This window comes from Felis catus, chromosome C1 (assembly GCF_018350175.1).
Source record: "Felis catus isolate Fca126 chromosome C1, F.catus_Fca126_mat1.0, whole genome shotgun sequence".
Classification (NCBI taxonomy): Eukaryota; Metazoa; Chordata; class Mammalia; order Carnivora; family Felidae; genus Felis; species Felis catus.
In genome coordinates this window covers 192,555,821-192,575,181 of record NC_058375.1, presented here as the reverse complement: position 1 = coordinate 192,575,181, position 19,361 = coordinate 192,555,821, and the positions used below count along the sequence as shown (strand labels likewise).

Genomic DNA, 19,361 nt, shown 5'->3' with positions numbered 1-19,361 from the left:
TATAAACATAGGTAGTCGTAGGTGGCATTTTATTTAATTGACTCTATACTATTCCAGAAAAAAATAATTCACAAAATGCGATTTCTTTTCTTTTCTATCTTGTGTTTGATTCACCAACTTGAGTATTCATGGATACAAAGACTCCAAATAATCATAAGGACACAGTAATGAGTGATGGCAAAAATATTGGACCAATGGCTTTATCTTATGTTCACGTTAAAAGACACAGAAATGAAAACAAGAACTTTTTATGTTCTAAACACTTGGTTTGTAAAGGGATGACATTGAGGAGACTGGACTAGAGTGTGCCCAATTGACTATGGATATAGTGATGGTGGTGGTTATGGATGGGGGTTGTAAGGAGATTTTAGCTCATTATTTTAGAAAGTTCTAACTCTTACAACTTTACACCACTTCGAACACTTAGATATCTTTGCCACCTGAGATAATAAGGGAGAAGTTTATTTCTGAAATATTACTGTTATTGTTTGAGTACTCATGTAACTTAAGGAGTATGATCATTGCTTTTAAGAAGATTGTAATTTTTTTTTTAATTTTTTTTTCAACGTTTATTTATTTTTGGGGGGGACAGAGAGAGACAGAGCATGAACGGGGGAGGGGCAGAGAGAGAGGGAGACACAGAATCGGAAACAGGGTCCAGGCTCTGAGCCATCAGCCCAGAGCCTGACGCGGGGCTCCAACTCATGGACCGCGAGATCGTGACCTGGCTGAAGTCGGACGCTTAACCGACTGCGCCACCCAGGCGCCCCAAGAAGATTGTAATTTTTAAAAATTAATTTATTAAATTTTCTTTCTTATTGAGAAATAATTGACATGCATTACTGTGGAAGTTCAAGTTGCACAGCATGATGGTTTGACCTACATATATTATTACCACAGTAGGTTCACCCATTATCCATCTTCTCATATAGATACAATAAAAAGAAAGAAATGAGAAGGAGAACACTTGTGATGAGAACACTTAGGATTTACTCTCTTAAAAACTTTTCTGTATATCACACAGCAGCGTTAGCTGTAGTCATCATGTTTTACATTACATCTCTAGTTCTTATATATCTCATATACCTTTTGACCACCTTTTCCAATATCCTCTCCCCCGACCCTCTGCCTTCGGTAACCACAAGTCTGATCTCTTTTTCTATGAGTTTTGTTGTTGTTTTGTTTGTTTTCAGATTCCATATATGAGATCATACAGCATATTTCTTTCTCTGTCTGACTTATTTCACTTAGCATAATTTTTGCAAGGGCCACCCATTTGCCACAAATGGTAGGATTTCCTTGTTTTTAGTTAATGTTTACCTATTTATTTTGAGAGAGAGAGAGAGAGAGAGAGAGAATCCCAAGCAGGCTCTGCGCTGTCAGCCCAGAGTCCAACACACGACTCATTAGCATATACCATGAGATCATATCCTGAACCAAACTAAGAGTCAGACACCTGACCAACTGAGCCACCCAGGCGCCCCGTATTTCCTTGTTTTTTAACGGCTGAATAATATTCCGTTGTATATATACTCTACAACTCCTTTATCCATTCATCCAGTAATGGACACTTAGGTTGTTTCCTTATCTCAGCTATTGAAAATAATGCTGCTATCAACACGGGGGTGCAGATATCTTTTTGACTTAGTGCTTTTGTTTCCTTTGGATATAGTCCCAGAAGTGGAATTGCTGGATCATATGGTAGTTCTATTTTTAATTTTTTTTAGGCTCCTCCATACTGGTTTTTTATAGTGGCTGCACCAATTTATGATCCACCGACAGTGTACAAGGGGTCCCTTTCCTTTGCACCCATGTCATGCTGGCATGGGTGTAAAGAAAACATTCGAGAAGGAAGCATAGGAATAAAGCTCTTTGACGTGGGCTTTGGTAATGATTTTTTGGATATGACACCTAAAGCAGAAGCAACAAAATAAAAAATGAAGATGTGGGACTACCTCAAACTAAAAGCCTCCTGCACAGCAAAAGAAATCATCAATAAAGTAAAAAGAAAACCTGTGGAGTGGGGAAAAATACTTGCAAACCTTGTACTCAAGGAGTTAAAACCCAAAATATATGAAGAACTCGTACAACTCAATAGCGTGAAAACAAATAATCCAGTTTAAAAATGGGCAGAGGACCTTAATAAGTGAACAGGTACATGAAAAGATGCTCAACATCACTAATCATTAGGAAAATGCAAACTAAAACCACAAGGAGATTATGATCTTAATAAACCAGGCATACCATCAGTCTATGGACTCATAGATTCATTTTGGAGATACTGTTTATTTGTCCAGGATTGAGGAGGTGTGTATTTCAACACTTGGCAGTCAGCATATTTTCTTAACTCCATTTTTTTTCTAGACCAAGGTTCCTGAAGAAGATAGACTATGTTGAACTTTGAATGAAAGAATGATTAGTGGGAGGGAAGTTGAAAGATTATATCAAGCATATGAATACGAGGGAAAGTAAAGAGTGGAAAAATAGGTAAAGAGAATCTTTAGGGGAGGTTGTCGGGGAAATGGCAAAAGTGACTGGAGATGTTTGCAATCCTGAATGACAAATTTCATATAATTTATGATGAGAGAAGGACAGGTTTAATGAAAACCATTTGGTAACCTTGGCATCATCATGCCCATATATGGCCAAGTTTCTTACATATTTCTTGATCCCATTAAAGTAACTACCTCTTGCCAACATTGGGAGATTTGGGGGAACTTAATTTGTGCTACAAGACTTGGGTTATTCTGTTCTCTGTCAATTTCTGCCTCCAGAACCTGTCACAGAAGTTGTAGGCATGGCAGTAATAGGTTTGAATTTTTTTTCTTTTTAAACTAAGGCTTGGGTTATCACTTTTAATAAGCATGTTTCAGTAAGTACTATGAACAAAATGGAGAGAGTATTAAAAAAGATTTCAGGATGATCAAATTTTAAGATGACTTCAAAACCAATTTCAGTTGATCCTATGAAACTAGGAGAAGAAACCACACATTTTGAAGTTGAGATGTTGGAGTGTCTTCACAAAGCTCATTTGGACCTCGTAAATAATAAGAAAATCACTTGGTACTTGGGTACATTTCCTTCCCGTTGCTGACTGTAATGGATTTTCGAGGGAGTGGAAGTTGATCCAGCGGCTCAAGTCTTAAGTTGTATTGTTAGGTCAGGTTGAGGAAAGTCTCATATCTCCCACATGAAGTATTGGAAAGGCATAATTTATGTAATTAAATTGACATCTGCTGTCTCAGAGTTGGGGTTTGCTAGCTACAGTGTCATTGGGACAGAGTAAATCTCTGGTTCTGGTATATAAACAAATATTTGAACTTTACATCCAAATTTGCAATCTGGAGACACTCCTAGTTTGCTAATGGTCATTTCTTTTTTTTTTTTCTCTTTCTCTTTTGAAATTATTTGAACTTACAGAAAAGTTGCAAAAATTGTGCATGAGTTCCTGTATACATTTGCCCAGCTTCCCCTAATGTTTCATGACCATAGTACAATGATCAGAACCAGGAAATTAACATTGATACAATGCCATTAACTAATCTGTTTACTTTATTTGAATGAAATGGTTTTTCCCATCCATGTCTTTTTCCTATCCAAAGTCCATTGCATTTAGTTATCATATCTTCTTAGTCCCCTCATCAGGGACAGCTTCTCAGTCTCCTTTGTTCTTCATGATCTTGATATATTTTTTAAAGTTTTTATTTATTTATTTTGAGAGAGACAAAGACAGTGCAAGTGGGGGAGGGGCCGAGAGAGAGGGAGAGAGAGAATCCCAAGCAGGCTCTGCATTGTCAGTGCAGAGCCTGATGGGGGCTCAAACTCACAAAACCATGAGACCATGATCAGAGCAGAAACCAAGAGACAGATGCTTAACTGACTAAGCCACCCAGGCACCCCTGATCTTGATATGGTTTAAAGAATACTAGCCAGTTATTTTGTAGCATGGCCCTCTGTTTGGGTTGTTCTGATGTTTTCTCATGATTACACCGAGGTTATATATTTTGGGCAGGAATGGAATAGAATAATTTTGTGCCCTTTGCAGCCTGTCATACCAGGGTACAAAATATGATTATGTTTTATTACTGGTGCTGCTGACTTTGATCGTATATTTAAAGTGGTGCATGCCAGGCTTCCCTACTGTTAAATTATTATTTTTGTTTATGTAGTCAAAATATATCCACCTTGTTGGGGGGGGATACTTTGAGACTGGCAAATATCTTGCTTCTCATTATAGTTTCATGTACTAATTTTAGCATCCATTGGTGATTCTTGCCTGTAGTCATTACTTTTTTGTTTGCTTAATGGTGATTTTTCTATTTCCATCATCACTTCTATGTTTATTAATTATAGTTTTATTAGAAGGAGAAGCTAACCCTTTCCATTTGTTTATTGATTCAACTATTTATTTCTATCACTATGGATTCATAGATATTAATTTTATTCCATGTGTTAAAAATACATTATCACGATTCATTGCTATTGCTCATATTGTCCAGATTTGGCCACTGAGAGCTCCTTCAAATTGGCTCCTGAGTCTTTCTGACATATCTCTACCACTTTATGAACACTTCCTTACCTTCCAGTACCACAAGATAGTCTAGGCTCATCTTTTATTTACTTTGCCCCACACTTTGAATCAACTGTTTCTCCAATATGCCCTGGTTCCCTTTATTGGATGATGATATTTAGAAACCAAGATCTGTATAGTAGGTGCGCTCACTGCTACCAAGGTGTCTTTGCTTGTAGACTCTTCCTATAGACAGAGCTAGGAAATATGTATGTAAACCCCCACACACATATACATGTTTATTTCTATATAAACCTCTCTCTCTGTATATATGTATTAACATCTATGAGTAAATTCCAATTAAACATCAGAGTCATTTCTTAAGGGAGTCCTTGTAATCATTAAAGAAAAACATTGGAGATAAACTTTCTCTTTGGCTTATAAATAATCTAACATTAAAATTCTCATTCTTGACATTTTATTTCCCAGCACTTCTGATGAGTTTCTGATTAACAAAATCTTCTCTTCTCTCTAAGTAGAATATTATAAGAAGTGGATTTCTCAAGACAAAAACCATTACAAAATGATTTCATAGGGTTATCCAGCACATCCTGATGGGTACTCCTGCTTTTCTGATTCTCAGATGGAATAAGAATGCCCTGCATTAGGGTTGCAAATGATAGCTGCTCTTAAGTGGTCCAGCATTTCCCACATTTTAGTAGATGTATCTCTATCTTTAGATCATTAGCGTGACCTGTGTGCCCCTGGGATTTAAACTAGGGCATACTGGGTAGATTTTTTTTTTAACTTCCCAGAAAAGTATGTAAATGTGTTTAGAATCTCTCAGTTGCCCACAACTCTGAATATGAAGAGATCTGAGCTTCCTAACGATCACAACAATTTCTTAGTGGCTTTCAAATCTTTGAGCTAGAAAGTATGTAAGAAGACATGACATACAGAAACTCTATCAAAAGACAGAGGTGACTGTGTTGTGAAATAATCTTTGTGTGTGAAGCAAAAAACTGCCTCAAGGACGGACAACTTATCATCCATGATTCAGCTGATTTTTACCCAGAACATATCTGTGTCTCAAAGATCTGGTTCATCAGTTTTGGGCAAAGCTGAAGAAGCATTACAGTTACGTTCCAGAAGACATGTATTAGTGTTCATTTCTAAGATTGCTGGCCTCAGCATGGTCCAGGATAGGGTGTCAGGAGATGACTTCTGTGGAGTGGAGGAGATAGAATAATCAAAGTAAGAGTATAAAGTTGATTTTGTCCTTGTTTGATAGATATTATATACCTGCTGGGTGCCAGGCACTGTGCTTGGTAGGTGAGGGTTTCAAAAGAGAAGAGGAGCTTAAAGGGAGGTTTTAGGAGTAAGATTCAGAAGTGAATTCATTGCAGCTAAGCCTGAGGGTTTCATTATTGGAGAGAGATAAATGGCAGTTTCTAGCAATGAGATGGAAAAAGGGAAAAGAAATTTTTGAGACCTGGAATTCAGAAAAGGGGCAACTGAAGATAATGCAGATTTCTAGACCTGAGAAGGTGGCAGTGTTGGTTTCAAATATGAAGTGATGGGAAGCTAGCTACTCAACCAGAGCTATTATTTAATCAATAAGTAAAACAGAATCAAAACTTACTTTTCCCACAAGCTTTTCTTGATTATATTATAGAATGTAGAATTCATTGTCCACTCATCCCCTAAGAACTCATCAATATACTTTATGTTATGTTATTTGGTATCACTTTGCTTTGTAAATTCATGTCATTTTTAGCTTGTAATTTCTTATTCCGCACCTACCTCGCGTGGATCTATTAATATCTGCTTCCAACACACAGAAAGCCTTGTACCTTGCTGTGAACACAGTAGTTGAGTGAAAACTTGTGACATGAGTGTTGAATGAAGATTAGACTCGTTCATTAGTTTATACTATTAAAAGTCAACAGTGAAAGCCAAAGTTAATTCATAGTTAACAATCTTATTTTGTCTTATTCGCTAATGCAGAGTTTTACCATAAGGCTGACTAAAAACCAATCTTTTTGGTAACCAGACTTACTGTGGTGATCATTTTGCAGTGTATACAAGTATTGAATCATTACGTTATACACCTGAAAATGATACAATGTTATAGGTCAATTATACCGCAATAAAAAACACTAACAAAAAATAAACAGAAGACACAAGACAAATAAATGTATAACCAGTGAGAGACCATAAGTAGTGATTTAAAGATTTTGAAGTTTAAACTTTATACGATGGTATTAGATACTTTGGCAAATAGGAAAGAAAACTTCACAGGTAGAGCTTGGGTTATTCAGAGAGGAGGAGTGGAGTGAGACAAGCAAGGAGGAGAAGTCGGGCATGAGATGTCATGAGGATACAGATGGGGACTGGAAGCCCTGAAGGGCAGGCTGGCAGAGAATATACCAAAGGCAGTGACCAAAAATGGATTCTGATTTAGAGGTTAAGTACTAAGCCTAGTGCAAATGCAGCTAGAACCTTGTCAAAATAGGGAAGCAATGGCAGTGGCTATTGCATGCAGCCTAAGAAAAACAGGTAAAATGCTGACATATGCACATGGTAAAGAAGCACAGTCTATATAAAATCCAGACAAAGAGCTCTGAAACTCCATGGTTCTATGATTCTATATCCGGGGAAAGGTAAACCCCACTGATAGTGCATCTCTGTTACAAATATATGGGAGAATAAATGGGATAAGAGAAAAACAAAGACAAAAACAAAAACAACCTTTTGAAATGTCACCAAAATAAAATCCTTAACATATACAGCACAATGAGACATATCATTAAAATCTATTCTTGACAGAATAAAAGCCTAGATTCTGAACACTGGTTGAAATCGAAGATGCTCTACGGAGGCAGTAAATTAGGAGCTAGTCTCATTTTAAATTGGTCATCAGTGTTTCTTTGTCGGAGCCCAGAAACCAGAGCAAATTGAGCTGATGGTGCAAGTTAGTGCCACCGTTTTACACAAGATTCTGGAAAAGCGGGATTTGTACGTGAGGAGAGCTTTCTAGTACACACTTAAATATCCACACTGTTGCCGCAACAGCATTTCCACCACCTTACAAAGTCTGAGGAGCACCATGGGTGAAGATTTGTTGCAACTCTGAACTCCTCAGTTTGCTCTATTTCTTTACCAGGTGAAAGCTTTACGTTGAAATCTATTGGGTCCCATCTTTTAGCAAGTCAGATAGCTGTGTTTCAACCTGTTCTTATCACATAGTCAGAGATACTAAACCATTGTAATGGGACTCATGCTTCTTGCCACAAAACAGGTAGCAATCGTATTTTGAATAACTTGCTGTAGACAATGGGAGTTTTGTCTTATATATCAAAGATTCTGTGAGAGGCATTCTTGAGAACGGTGTCTGTTCCTGCCAGCTAGGGAATCCGAGGCAGAGCTTGCTGTTGGCTCATCGTGGCCGAGGTCACCTGTTAGTTTGGGTGGGTATGGTTTGTTCTTCAGGGCAGGTTGGAAAATTGGCTTATTTTTGTGGCTTGCCCCCGTCTATTTGAAAAATGAACGTGGAGTACGGGAAGTCTTGTTTCGGTATGAAAAACTTTGTGTGATTCCATTTGCCTCTTGCTTACGCGGGAACTCCTGGGGCTGCTTGGAGCATCTCACCTGCCGACTTGGGTTGTAGGGCAGGAGATGACTTTAACCCCGAATATTCTCTGGGATCCCGACGGGGCGAGACAGCCCTTCTGGGCCTCTAGCTCCCCTTCATTAAACTCACATGATGTGGCCCTTAGGAACCCTTCAGAAGCCTTCAGGGAGTAAATAACAGGGTCAGACCTTCCACCAAGAGAATTTCAGACTCGGGCCGCGAAACCATTCTCTGTGTCTCCCTGCTCTGCCTGTCAACATGTGGCCTCATGGTGTTCTTTGCCTCTGATGGCTGTTTCTCTCCCTCCCGCCTTCCCCCCCTGCAGACATGCCTTGAATTGGAACGCTACCTACAGACGGAGCCCAGGAGGATCTCGGAGACCTTCGGTGAGGACTTGGACTGTTTCCTCCATGCTTCTCCTCCCCCGTGCATTGAGGAGAGCTTCCGGCGCTTGGACCCGCTGCTGCTCCCCGTGGAAGCCACCATCTGCGAGAAGAGCTCGGCCGTGGACATTCTGCTCTCTCGGGACAAGTTGCTCTCTGAGACCTGCCTCAGCCTCCAGCCAACCAGCTCTTCTCTCGACAGCTACACGGCCGTCAACCAGGCCCAGCTCAACGCAGTGACCTCATTAACGCCCCCCTCGTCCCCTGAGCTCAGCCGCCATCTGGTCAAAACCTCACAGACTCTCTCAGCCGTGGATGGCACGGTGACGTTGAAACTGGTGGCCAAGAAGGCTGCGCTCGGCTCGGTAAAGGTGGGAGGGGTGGCGACGGCGGCGGCCGTGGCGGCAGCGGGGACAGTTAAGAGCGGACAGAGCGACAGCGAGCAAGGAGGGGTGGGGGCCGAGGCGTGCCCCGAAAACAAGAAGAGGGTTCACCGCTGTCAGTTTAACGGGTGCCGGAAAGTTTATACAAAAAGCTCCCACCTAAAGGCCCACCAGAGGACTCACACAGGTAGTGGTACAAGTTGGCCGCACGTGGTTTCTTCTTCCTCCTCCTCTAGCCTCGCGGTGGGAAGGGCGTCGGGGCTCCGAGGAGCGGCCTCGTGCTGCCTCGGGGGGTGGGAGCCAGGCCCGAGGGCCGGGGGGCGGGGCAGCCGAGGGACACACGCGTGACCTTGAGCCCCCGCAGAGGCCCCGGGTGCAGGCCCCGGGCTGGCCGTGCCAACCCCGGCGTGGAACCAGGCGGTTCCAAGGATGCCCCAATGGGGGGGGCTCCGGCCGTCCGGGCACTTGTCACCTCCCGACACTCGTCGGTGTTTCAGGAGTGTAGTTCTGCAGCCTTGATCAACCGTGGAATCTGAGGAGGCCCATTTGAAAGAATTCACAGTTACGCAAGGTAGTCGGGGCGTCCCTGATTTTTCGTCAAAGTCACCAACAGCAGGAGGGTTTCAGAGTTCATTAGATGTGATCATTCTATAATTAATTGGCATCTCCTCTTCTGCATTGTTCTCTGGCGCGTGCTTTACGGGGAGATGGCAGAATTGCTTTTTAATGAGCTTGTTACCGAGAAGTTGCTAAAGTGATTACATCGCTACGTGTGTGGTAGGGGAGGGCGGGGACTGGCGGGGACTGTATATTTTTCTCAGGACTATCTGCGTGATTCCCAGGAATCGTAGTGATCTTTGGAGCAATGGGATAATTTGGAAGAGTGGGGTTTACAGCGAAAAGAGTGAGACTGGCATTTTCCTTGACACCTGGTCTTCGTCGTGCGCTTTGAGACGCAAGCTTAGGGGTGGTGTTTCCTCTTGGCGTTAGCATCCTAGGAGCAATTACTGTCGTTGGTGGCTTTTGAATGAGTCCCGGCTGTATCGCCGGTGTGGTTGTGCATACTGCTTGTACCTTGCAACTGAGTAGGGAACAGCTCCAGAAGCAGCAGAGTGAGAGTGTAGCCAGAGGGAAATGCGTGACTGGATTTGAGCCAGGAGAAGTGGCCGGCGGGAGTTCTTTTTGCTCTTGGAGCTCGTCTTCCCGGTGCTTTGCGGCGGGTTTTGGTCTGCGCCACCCAGGACGTGTGCAGTGAAAAGTTCATTGGCTGGAAGATCAGAAAAACGAACTAGCTAGTTCTGGTTCTAACCCTGCCACTAACTAGCTCTGTGACCTTGAGAGTGTCCCTTTACCTCACCGGGGCCCCGTTTGCCACGTCTGTCACGCAGACTGGCCTAAGGCCCCTTGCGGCTCTGGTGCGCCGGGGTGGGGGGTGGGGGGCGTGAAATGCCTTTGTGCAGGACAGGAGTACTTCCCTGAAGTAAGATGCAGCATACGTGTCCAGAAGAAATCACCATTTTGAACCTCAAAACCATTCCCATGGGAGCATGAGAATACATTGCTTCCTTGCTATACAGGACTGAGGCACGTACTCCTCCAGTTCTGCACTTAACTGCCCATGTAGCTCCTGCTCGGTTCATGGGACGTGACTCCTAACGTGACTCTTGAACCCCACAGCTCAGGCCCACTTAGGGTTCCCCGTGAGGGTTTGGGTCTGAGTTGTCCACTCCACAGACACCAAGGCTAACATCCCCTGCGAGAGTCAGCTTTCTTTCCCTCCCTGAGAGTGTCCTGAAGGTCATCATTATTTATATTTCTTTCTTCTCAAGTCAATGAGGAAAGTAATGGCAAGACATTGCAATGCTCCCGGGCTTTCATTGGTGACTCACTTCCTGTTCTCCCCAGGAAACCCAAGAAAGCAGGATGAGGCAAGAATGCTGAGCTTCGTTGGGGGCGTGGAATTCATGAGTATGGATACATTGTTGAATTATTGACTTTGAGACGGCTACATCCTGCCTAGTATGGAGGCCGGAAGGCTCTGGGGAAGCAGGATTCTTTTTTCCAAGGGGGAGTCCAAAGCATTTCCTCCTTTTTCCTATCCCCTTTGCCCAACGGACGTGTCAGAAGGAGACCTCTTAGGAGTGATCCCTTATTCGGTGCTTTGTTTTTTGGGCATCGTCTACTCAGAACGATTACCAAGGTGGAGCTCATTATGTTCCCCAGCACCTGCAACCAACCACTTGCCGTAGGGTGGACTTTAGTGGAAAGACTCCTCTCCGCGGGGGATTTATCCAAGGAGGCACCCTGCATTACTGAAAGGCAGTACTGCAGAGTGGTGAAGAGCGGGGCTTTGTGGTTTGGTGCACTTCGGTCTGAATTCTGCCTCCACTGCTTCTTAGATCTGTGACCTGGTTAAGTGCTTTGTCTTCCCTAAGTCTCAGTGTCGCCGTCTGTAAAGTACAGGGATAATTTTGTCTCCATTCTGGATTGTTTTGAAGGCTCAATGAATAAACGTATGTAAAAGACTTGGCAGGCCGTGAGAGCTCATGAAAGATGGTGGTGGAGTTGGTTGTAGTTAGTAGGATTGCTGTTGCCATTGATTAGTGATGATCGTGTGAAAAAAAACAGCTCTATGTATACTGGAAATAAGGCCGTTGCCAAAGTTAAATACCATCGAAAAGCAAGAAGCCTTTTTCGTCACCCTGTGCAGGGGGTGACGATGCTCGTGGACACCAGTTGAGGAAAGTGCATCTGGATGTGCAACCGTCGGCTCATTGAAGGTGGAAGCACCGTAGAGCTTGGCTTTCCTAAGACAATGCAGAAAGCAATCACCTTGCATCCTCCGGAAGCCTTTTGCCTGTAAAACCTCCCTCCTAGATAAGCGTGGAAGGAAAAGTAGGTGCCACAAGAGAAATAGGAGGGGAGGTGGAGGTGGAGGATGGGGAGAGAGAGTGTGAATTAATTTGGATCAAATGGATGAGAATCAGAAGTATTTATTTGGAATTGGTGTGAATGGGGCACATGGGGAACTGAACACAAAGGTGATAATTTATGTGGTGTGGATGAACTAAGAATAATGAAAAAAGCATGAAGGATGGAATCAAATTAAGTGCAAACATACAAAAGCAATGGACTAGTACAAGCTTGAGGGCAAAGGTATATGGCGATGGGAATTCTGGTTGGAGGAGTCGCCGATATAAGCGAGTGAAAGGGCAGAACTGCCGACCCAATGTTGAAATGGAGTTTAAAAGAAATGGGCTCTGCTTGGATTCGGGCAAGCTCTTTAACACAGGGCTCACTTTAATCCAGTGGAAACATTTCTTTATCTTTCAGATGGGTAAGTGTTTGGGGACAGAAAAAAAAAAAAAAAAAAGAAGACGAGAAAACAATTGGTAAAAAGAGGGAAACCATTGGCCTCCTTTTCTCTAGAGTTCTGTATATGCTGTATCTCTTCTATACGGTAATATGTTGAAAAGGAGACACAGTTGGAAAAATGAAATAAAATAAAACGTGTGGGTCTCCCTGTATGCATAAGAAAGACAATACATTGTTGGTAACATGGATTTGCTTGCACTGAAGAATTTTTAAAATGTTACTCATTTAATCTTTATATAGATAGAATTTACTGAGCTGGAAAAGATATGCCTCCCCGCCCCCCTCCCCCCCCCCCAGCCCCCCTTCTGTGGCTGTTCTTTTGAGGATGCTGAATCCTTCAAACTTTTTGCCCTGGAGCATGTTAGGCAATGAGGTGATTTTTTTTTTTTTTTAAGGTAGCAGATGTTCAAGTTGGTAGCTAGGGCACAAATATTGTTTGCCCAAGGAGGTGAAGTTAGGGATGGGGGAACCGAGGGAGGGGGAAGACAAGGCAGGGACTGGGACAAAGGGAATATTGTGAAGTCTCAGGATCTTAGTGAAAGGAAGCATATAAAAATGGACATATGGTTTATTCATCGCGAAGAGCACTTAGTGCTGGCATGTGCGTAAAAATGTCCTTTAGCAGCCAACCATTACAGACCTTTCTCTCCCACTCTGTCTTCTGGTCTTTGTGTAACGGATTTTTCTTGCTCAATAATTCAATTATCATGATCATAGTTTTATTCATTTTCTTGGAGTCAGCTAAATTGTCCTTATATTTTGATGCAAAGGAAATCTTCACTTTCAGTTGAAAAAAATCACTTTATTATGCGCATGTTCCGCACCAGTCAGTTTGTTAAAATGTTAGTAGTTTCTATGCAAAAAGAGAAAGAATTGTTTTCCACGCTTCTTCTTGGTCACTTCTGAGAAGAAGAAAAAAAAAAAAAAAGCCTGGGATTGAAATGGCACTTTGTGTTAATTGATCAGACTTGCCTAATATGGAAATTCAAATAAAATTTTCTAATATGGAGATTCACGTACACTATGCAGAGTGAGTCATGTTGACAAAGTCAGGACAAAGGCCAGGAATGAAATCTTTGATTGCTGGTCACAGAGGAGGGTAAAAAAGAAGGCCATGTTCTCACATGTTCTACTTGGAGGATTCTTTCTATGGACAGGGGGTTGCTTTAGACTAATCAACGGGTGTTGATAAGGACATTGTGGATTTTTGTGCCAAAGAACGTAAAGGGGTGCTTTTTAGGTGGAAAGATAACACAAGTGTGCAATTTACTTAACGGTTTATGTCTGCTTTGGGACAGGTCTCACTGAATCACGGGGTGGCACCATTTCTAAGCTGAACTTGGATCTGGGGAAATAGTTTGTTTTCAAATGAAAAGGTAGCTAAAAATATTATAAACGAAAAGACGAGCGTTGTGTTTAACAGGCGAATAAAAGTGCTTAATTTACATAATGAAAGTTCTTCAAAGTTTGAAATATGATTTATGTTGTTTATTCAACAAAGATAAAGCGGGTGTTACATCCTAGGCATTGTTCTAAGTGTTTTACAAATTTAATCCGTTTAGTCTTCGTATTAATCTAATGACATAGGTGCTATTCTTATAATATAGAGGGAATGAGGCCCAGAGAGGTCAGGTAACTTGCCCAATGTCACACAGCTCCTAGGTGGTTGGGCCAGGATTCAAACCAAACAGTATTGCTCAAATCTGAGCTCTTAACTTCTATGCTAACTAACAAGGGGAAAAGAAATCAAGTAGATATTTTTTCTTAATAACTCATTATTAAGAGGAAATGAGAGACATAGTTTAAATACAAATTGACAATGAAAACTACTTTCAGTGTCTTCTAAATAGAATAAAGTTGGGAGGGTCCTTAAACATATTGCCTCATCAAGTGACTAAGTACCAGAACAAGGAAATTACAAAAGAATGGTCTTCCGTTTCTAGGCCCATTATTGTTACTGTTATAGTTACTATTATTATGGTCATTACTATTAAACCATTTTTTTTTTTTTACCTTAGGATTAAAGAGAGACTTCTTCTAACAGTCCCAGTGCACTCGTTAAAATGACAAATGTTAATACTCTCTCCCTATGAAATCAGGCAAGCATTATCACGTGTTGGGGGAAACTGAGCACCAACAGCGTAAAAATGCCCCAGCCCGGGTTCTATGACCTGTCATTGGCAGAATTAAAACTTGACCCGGGCCTCCTGTCCCTTGGGCTTACGTGCTATTTAATGGATCATCCTCTTAGTCCCTTTGTTTGTTCTATCAGTCATTCCTCAAACGGGGCAGTAAGTGCCCAGAGATGTCGGGCTCTGTGCCACTGAGTAAGCAGTGCTGGGGGCAGCCCTTCCAAGAAAGAGTGCAAAGGGAGACATAGCATGGCATGAGAGTAGGGGTGCCTATCAGAGGTCAGAAGTAGCGAGCATGACTCAGAAAAAGTCGCTTTTCTCTTTTGGAACAGGGTGTTTGTTAATGCTGTTCATCGTTTCAAATGATGCCAATGTGATAATACACCCATTTGTATAAATAGAAGCCCTAATTCAAGGTCAGGCGTATCAGCGGGGATAAAATTAAATACCTCAGTCTGGAACTGTAGGGGGCCCATCGACCACTTTCAACCTCCTCGGCCCCATAGATAAGAATTCTTTGAATTTATACAATAGCAACTGAAATAGGGCAATTTTAAGACATTAAAGGGCCTTTAATATGCTGAGACACATGGCTGCTAATGAAGTTTATCCATGTGTTGAGGCAGAAACTCATTAAACCCCTATTATGGGATGGAAACTGGAATAAGGGTTAACTGTTCAGTTCACAAGGTGGAGAGAGTTTAATAGGAGGGTGTGATAGTTTGGGTTTAGCATATTCAAGAGCTTAAGAGAAAGTGTTTGAAAAGAACGGGTGTGAATGAGATGATGGAAAACAATTGATGGGAGAATTTTATGATTCAAGAAATTCTTAGAGCTTCACCACATGGTAATTTAGCAATATGCTGGCTGTTAACATTTATGAAGATAAATTTAGGTAAACATATACTGGCTGAAATGGCATAAACCTCGGCACATACACAGCAAGCACGTTTATTTTATTATTTTAATATGGTAATAAATGTAGGCTTCACGGGATGCCTATTCCAGATGTCCTTTTAATGGATAATTGGTAGTCGCAAAGTAAATAAGCATGTTAAAACAAGAATGGAAGGAAAAGAAAAAAGTATGAAATTAATAAGTATTTCATCATAAACGATATTTCTTGAACACCCATTATACTAGACTCTGTTCCTTCCCCCAGCCCTGGGGACTTTGCTTTTTGATGCAAAAGCCTGAAATGTGGTTTTCCAAAGTCACTATATTTGGAACCTGATCTCAAAAGAGAAGATGGCATGGGTTGGGGGTGGGAGGTAGGAATGAGGGAAGAGAAAAGAGGAATCTCATTTCAGAAAAGGCAGTTGAAGTAATAGAATTTTATAAATTCTCAGACTTAAAGGTTGGGCCAGCTCTGTTTGATAGAGAAGAGGAAAAGAAGGTCATGAGAAGTCTGTGCAAATGAAGGAATGCCACTGGGAAGGCCAAATGTGAACTTCAAAAAAAAGTAACTGTTCTGTTTAATAAATAGATAATGTACAGAGCTGTTTGTATTATAATAAGAATGTTAATGACTGTGAGGAGTGTGGTTGTCCTATACGTATTACATTGGGAGGTTTGAGGAGATTAAATGAAGCTTTGTAAAGAGTACAGGCTAAGTGATAGTATAAGAATTAGCTGGGGCGCCTGGGTGGCGCAGTCGGTTAAGCGTCCGACTTCGGCCAGGTCACGATCTCGCGGTCCGTGAGTTCGAGCCCCGCGTCGGGCTCTGGGCTGATGGCTCGGAGCCTGGAGCCTGTTTCCGATTCTGTGTCTCCCTCTCTCTCTGCCCCTCTCCCGTTCATGCTCTGTCTCTCTCTGTCCCAAAAATAAATAAACGTTGGAGAATTAGCTGGGGGTAGACAATACTTAATGTCTTATGTCTTCTGAAATTAAAACAAAAATGGAGTGATTCTGTTTGAGTCAGACAAAAAAAAAAAAAAAGGAGTTGAAGAAGGTAGTGTGTAATAAAAAAAGCAAAACAAAACTTTTTTTTTTTTAACTTTGGAATATCTTTTTTTAAAAAGTTAGAATATAAGAATAGATGAAAATGCATTTGTAAAATGATTGTCTTTCTTTGAAAGATACCTGGCTTGAATTTAGTAGAAATTATGGTGGAAGCCTTGAAAATGGATCAAGAGAAAACAAACTTCTCGTGTAAGGAAGTGAGTTCTGGTAAGCAAATGGAACTCTCTGGGGACCCAGCCTATGCTGGGCATACGTGCAGTGGGACTGAGAGCTCTGCCAGGTGACTCAGGTAGTAATGGTGAGAGTCTGGCTCTTTCCAGCCAGGTGATTTCTGTCTGTCCCCACCCTAATGGAGGTGAACTGGATGGCCGTGGGCAAACCTGTTTCCTAAAATCTCAGTTCCTTCTTCAGGCCCCACCTAAGAACCTTACACCTGATGCTTTCTTGCACTGAGTCACTTCCTGCCTTTGAAGCCTTCCTTTATTACCCTTCTTTACGTCAGAATGACATTTCTTCTTGTTATTATTTCTCTAATCTTCCATTACGGGAGGCAGTTAGTGGAATTTCAGGAATCTTCAAGCAAGCAGGGAGACAAGATGGGGGCGTTTTGGAAGCTGGGACAGCATTTTCCACCTTCCGTCTTCTGCTCCTGGATGTTCTACATTTTCTAAAAGTAACTTCTTTTCAACCGTTTTTAAAAGTCCTATTGAGGGGCGCCTGGGTGGCGCAGTCGGTTAAGCATCCGACTTCAGCCAGGTCACGATCTCGCGGTCCGGGAGTTCGAGCCCCGCGTCAGGCTCTGGGCTGATGGCTCAGAGCCTGGAGCCTGTTTCCGATTCTGTGTCTCCCTCTCTCTCTGCCCCTCCCCTGTTCATGCTCTGTCTCTCTCTGTCCCAAAAATAAATAAAAAACGTTGAAAAAAAAATTAAAAAAAATTAAAAAAAAAAAGTCCTATTGACATGACAGTTATCGAGCTAAATGTTAGTAGAAGCAAGATTGTTCAAGGTAATCAAAAGTTAGTGACTTTTTAATGTGCTAGCTATTTGGCCAACCAATGACAAGAGTTATTCCTCATTCCTGCAGTGTCTCTATGTTTGGTAGCCAATGTTGGAATCTGACTAGCTTATATAATGGAGGTCAACCCACTTAAATTATTTAAGAGTGTCTGCAGTGAGAATAAGCTTTTCATGGTTTGTCCCATATTTCTGTTCACCTTTCTTTCTCCTTCACCATCTGTGCTTATTGAGGTGGAGAGTTAGGGACTGACCTGGGGTTGGACCCCCTGAACTAGGCCTAGTTGGCAGACTGCCCCCGCCCCCTTTTTTTAGACCCTGAGTCTTTTGCCTTCTTCCCTTCAAAAGTTACCTGCATTCAGGTTAGACCCCTTTTATTTTGTTTGCAAAATAAAATGCATTTATAATTTAAAACCCATTTGATATTGCAAACCACTCATCCAGTATCATAAAACGTAGAGTTAGGCTTCTTTTGTTGTTTCTGCCTTTGGAATGTATCCTTTCTCTATTCATTACCATAATTGACACTTAGGGAGTTCAGTAAAGTAAAACAGTATTACACATACTGTTTTCAGGCAAACAATACAATTGTTCAAAATCCCAACTTTGTTGGGACAGAACAGTCTCAACTGTTTCACTAGGTTAAGCTAAAGTTGATAAAAGCAATCAATCCTTTTGTTTTAGGGAAGGAAGCCAGAAACCATCTTCAGTTGAGAAAAAACTTTCCCTTCATGGTAGATTATTATCGCCCAGTTCAGTGTGTTATGGTGTATAATGTCTTCCTTTGGAGCCCTTGCTATTTTCATATCAGGGAAATTTTGTAAAAAGGACTATAAATTGTTCCAAAAGCGAAGGCACTGTTAAGTGAGGAAGGTTCTAGGCATCTAATGGATGCCCTAAAAAATGTAAAATTATATAATCTACGCCCTGATGAATAGAACCCAAGAAGAAGCTTGACTGGTACATATCCTAGTATCCGAGGGCAGCACGATGCAGTAGCAGTAGCAGAGGATAGCTGTGCAGCAGTCATTTTTAAACGTTTTCGGTCTTCATTTTGCGTGTTCACGTGGTTAATGTCACCTTACTGGAATTCATTACAGGGATTAGGAACTTACGGTGTCTGTATCTCCTTGCCGTGGGGAACGCACACTCTTTACCCACACTCGAGTTCTCTTGTAGAAAGGAAATAATGATTGTTCATCCTGAATTCTCCATTGGTCACGAGCTTGTTGAAACGAGTATTGGTATTTTAAAAAGAAAACAAAAGATACATCTCCCTTCTCTGATATAGGTAATAAGACATCTTACGTTCCTGGTGTTCAGGAGAGAGTGTCAGAAAATCAATATGAATAAATTCAAGTACACAGAGGATTCAGCCTATTCGGAAGAGTAGCGTATGGCAAAATGACACTATGCATTATTAAATATTTTTTGCTTCACCCACATGTAAATATTAGCATATAGAAAAGGTACCATAGGCTACTTACAAATTTAGGCAGAAGGCGATTTGCTGGCTTTTTTTTTTTTTTTTCATTCTTTGTTGTTGTTGTTGTTTGGTGTCTCAAGGCTTACAGCTAATCTAAATTTGAAACTAAATACTGTCATTACAGAAGATTTTTTCCTGAGTTCTTCCAATTTCTCTGGGGACAAAATAATGGCCGCTCGAAGCAGTGGAGAAACAGTAATTAGGGCAAATAGTAATACTGTGCATGATTGAGGAAAATGTGAGGCAGGGAGGGAGAAAACGCAACAGACAGACTTGTACAGCCTGTTACTAGGAAACCACATCAGCATTAAATACAGTGTGCTAATTGGCTATCCTGTTTCTGCCTGGGTACCAGCCTGGGCCTGCTACACAGCTGTTTCTGCTCTTTCTGGTTGCTAGGTAACTGCATCATTTTTTTCCCCCCTCTTTGTATTCTGGAGGCTAATTGGCTACTTCTGCTCCTGGTGTTGCTGCTGGGTACCA

General features: G+C 41.7%; 1 protein-coding gene across 2 annotated transcripts in view; it reads left to right on the top strand.

The window, feature by feature from the left end:
* Window positions 1–19,361, top strand: part of KLF7 (Kruppel like factor 7) — a 92,389-nt gene that overhangs the window by 35,139 nt on the left and 37,889 nt on the right. The window contains exon 2 of one of the 2 annotated variants that reach the window (XM_006935507.5): window positions 8,470–9,100. In XM_006935507.5, coding sequence (XP_006935569.1) covers window positions 8,470–9,100 — 631 coding nt within the window. The remainder of the gene's footprint in view (window positions 1–8,469; window positions 9,101–19,361) is intronic. The other variant, XM_003991071.6, reaches the window with a different exon arrangement.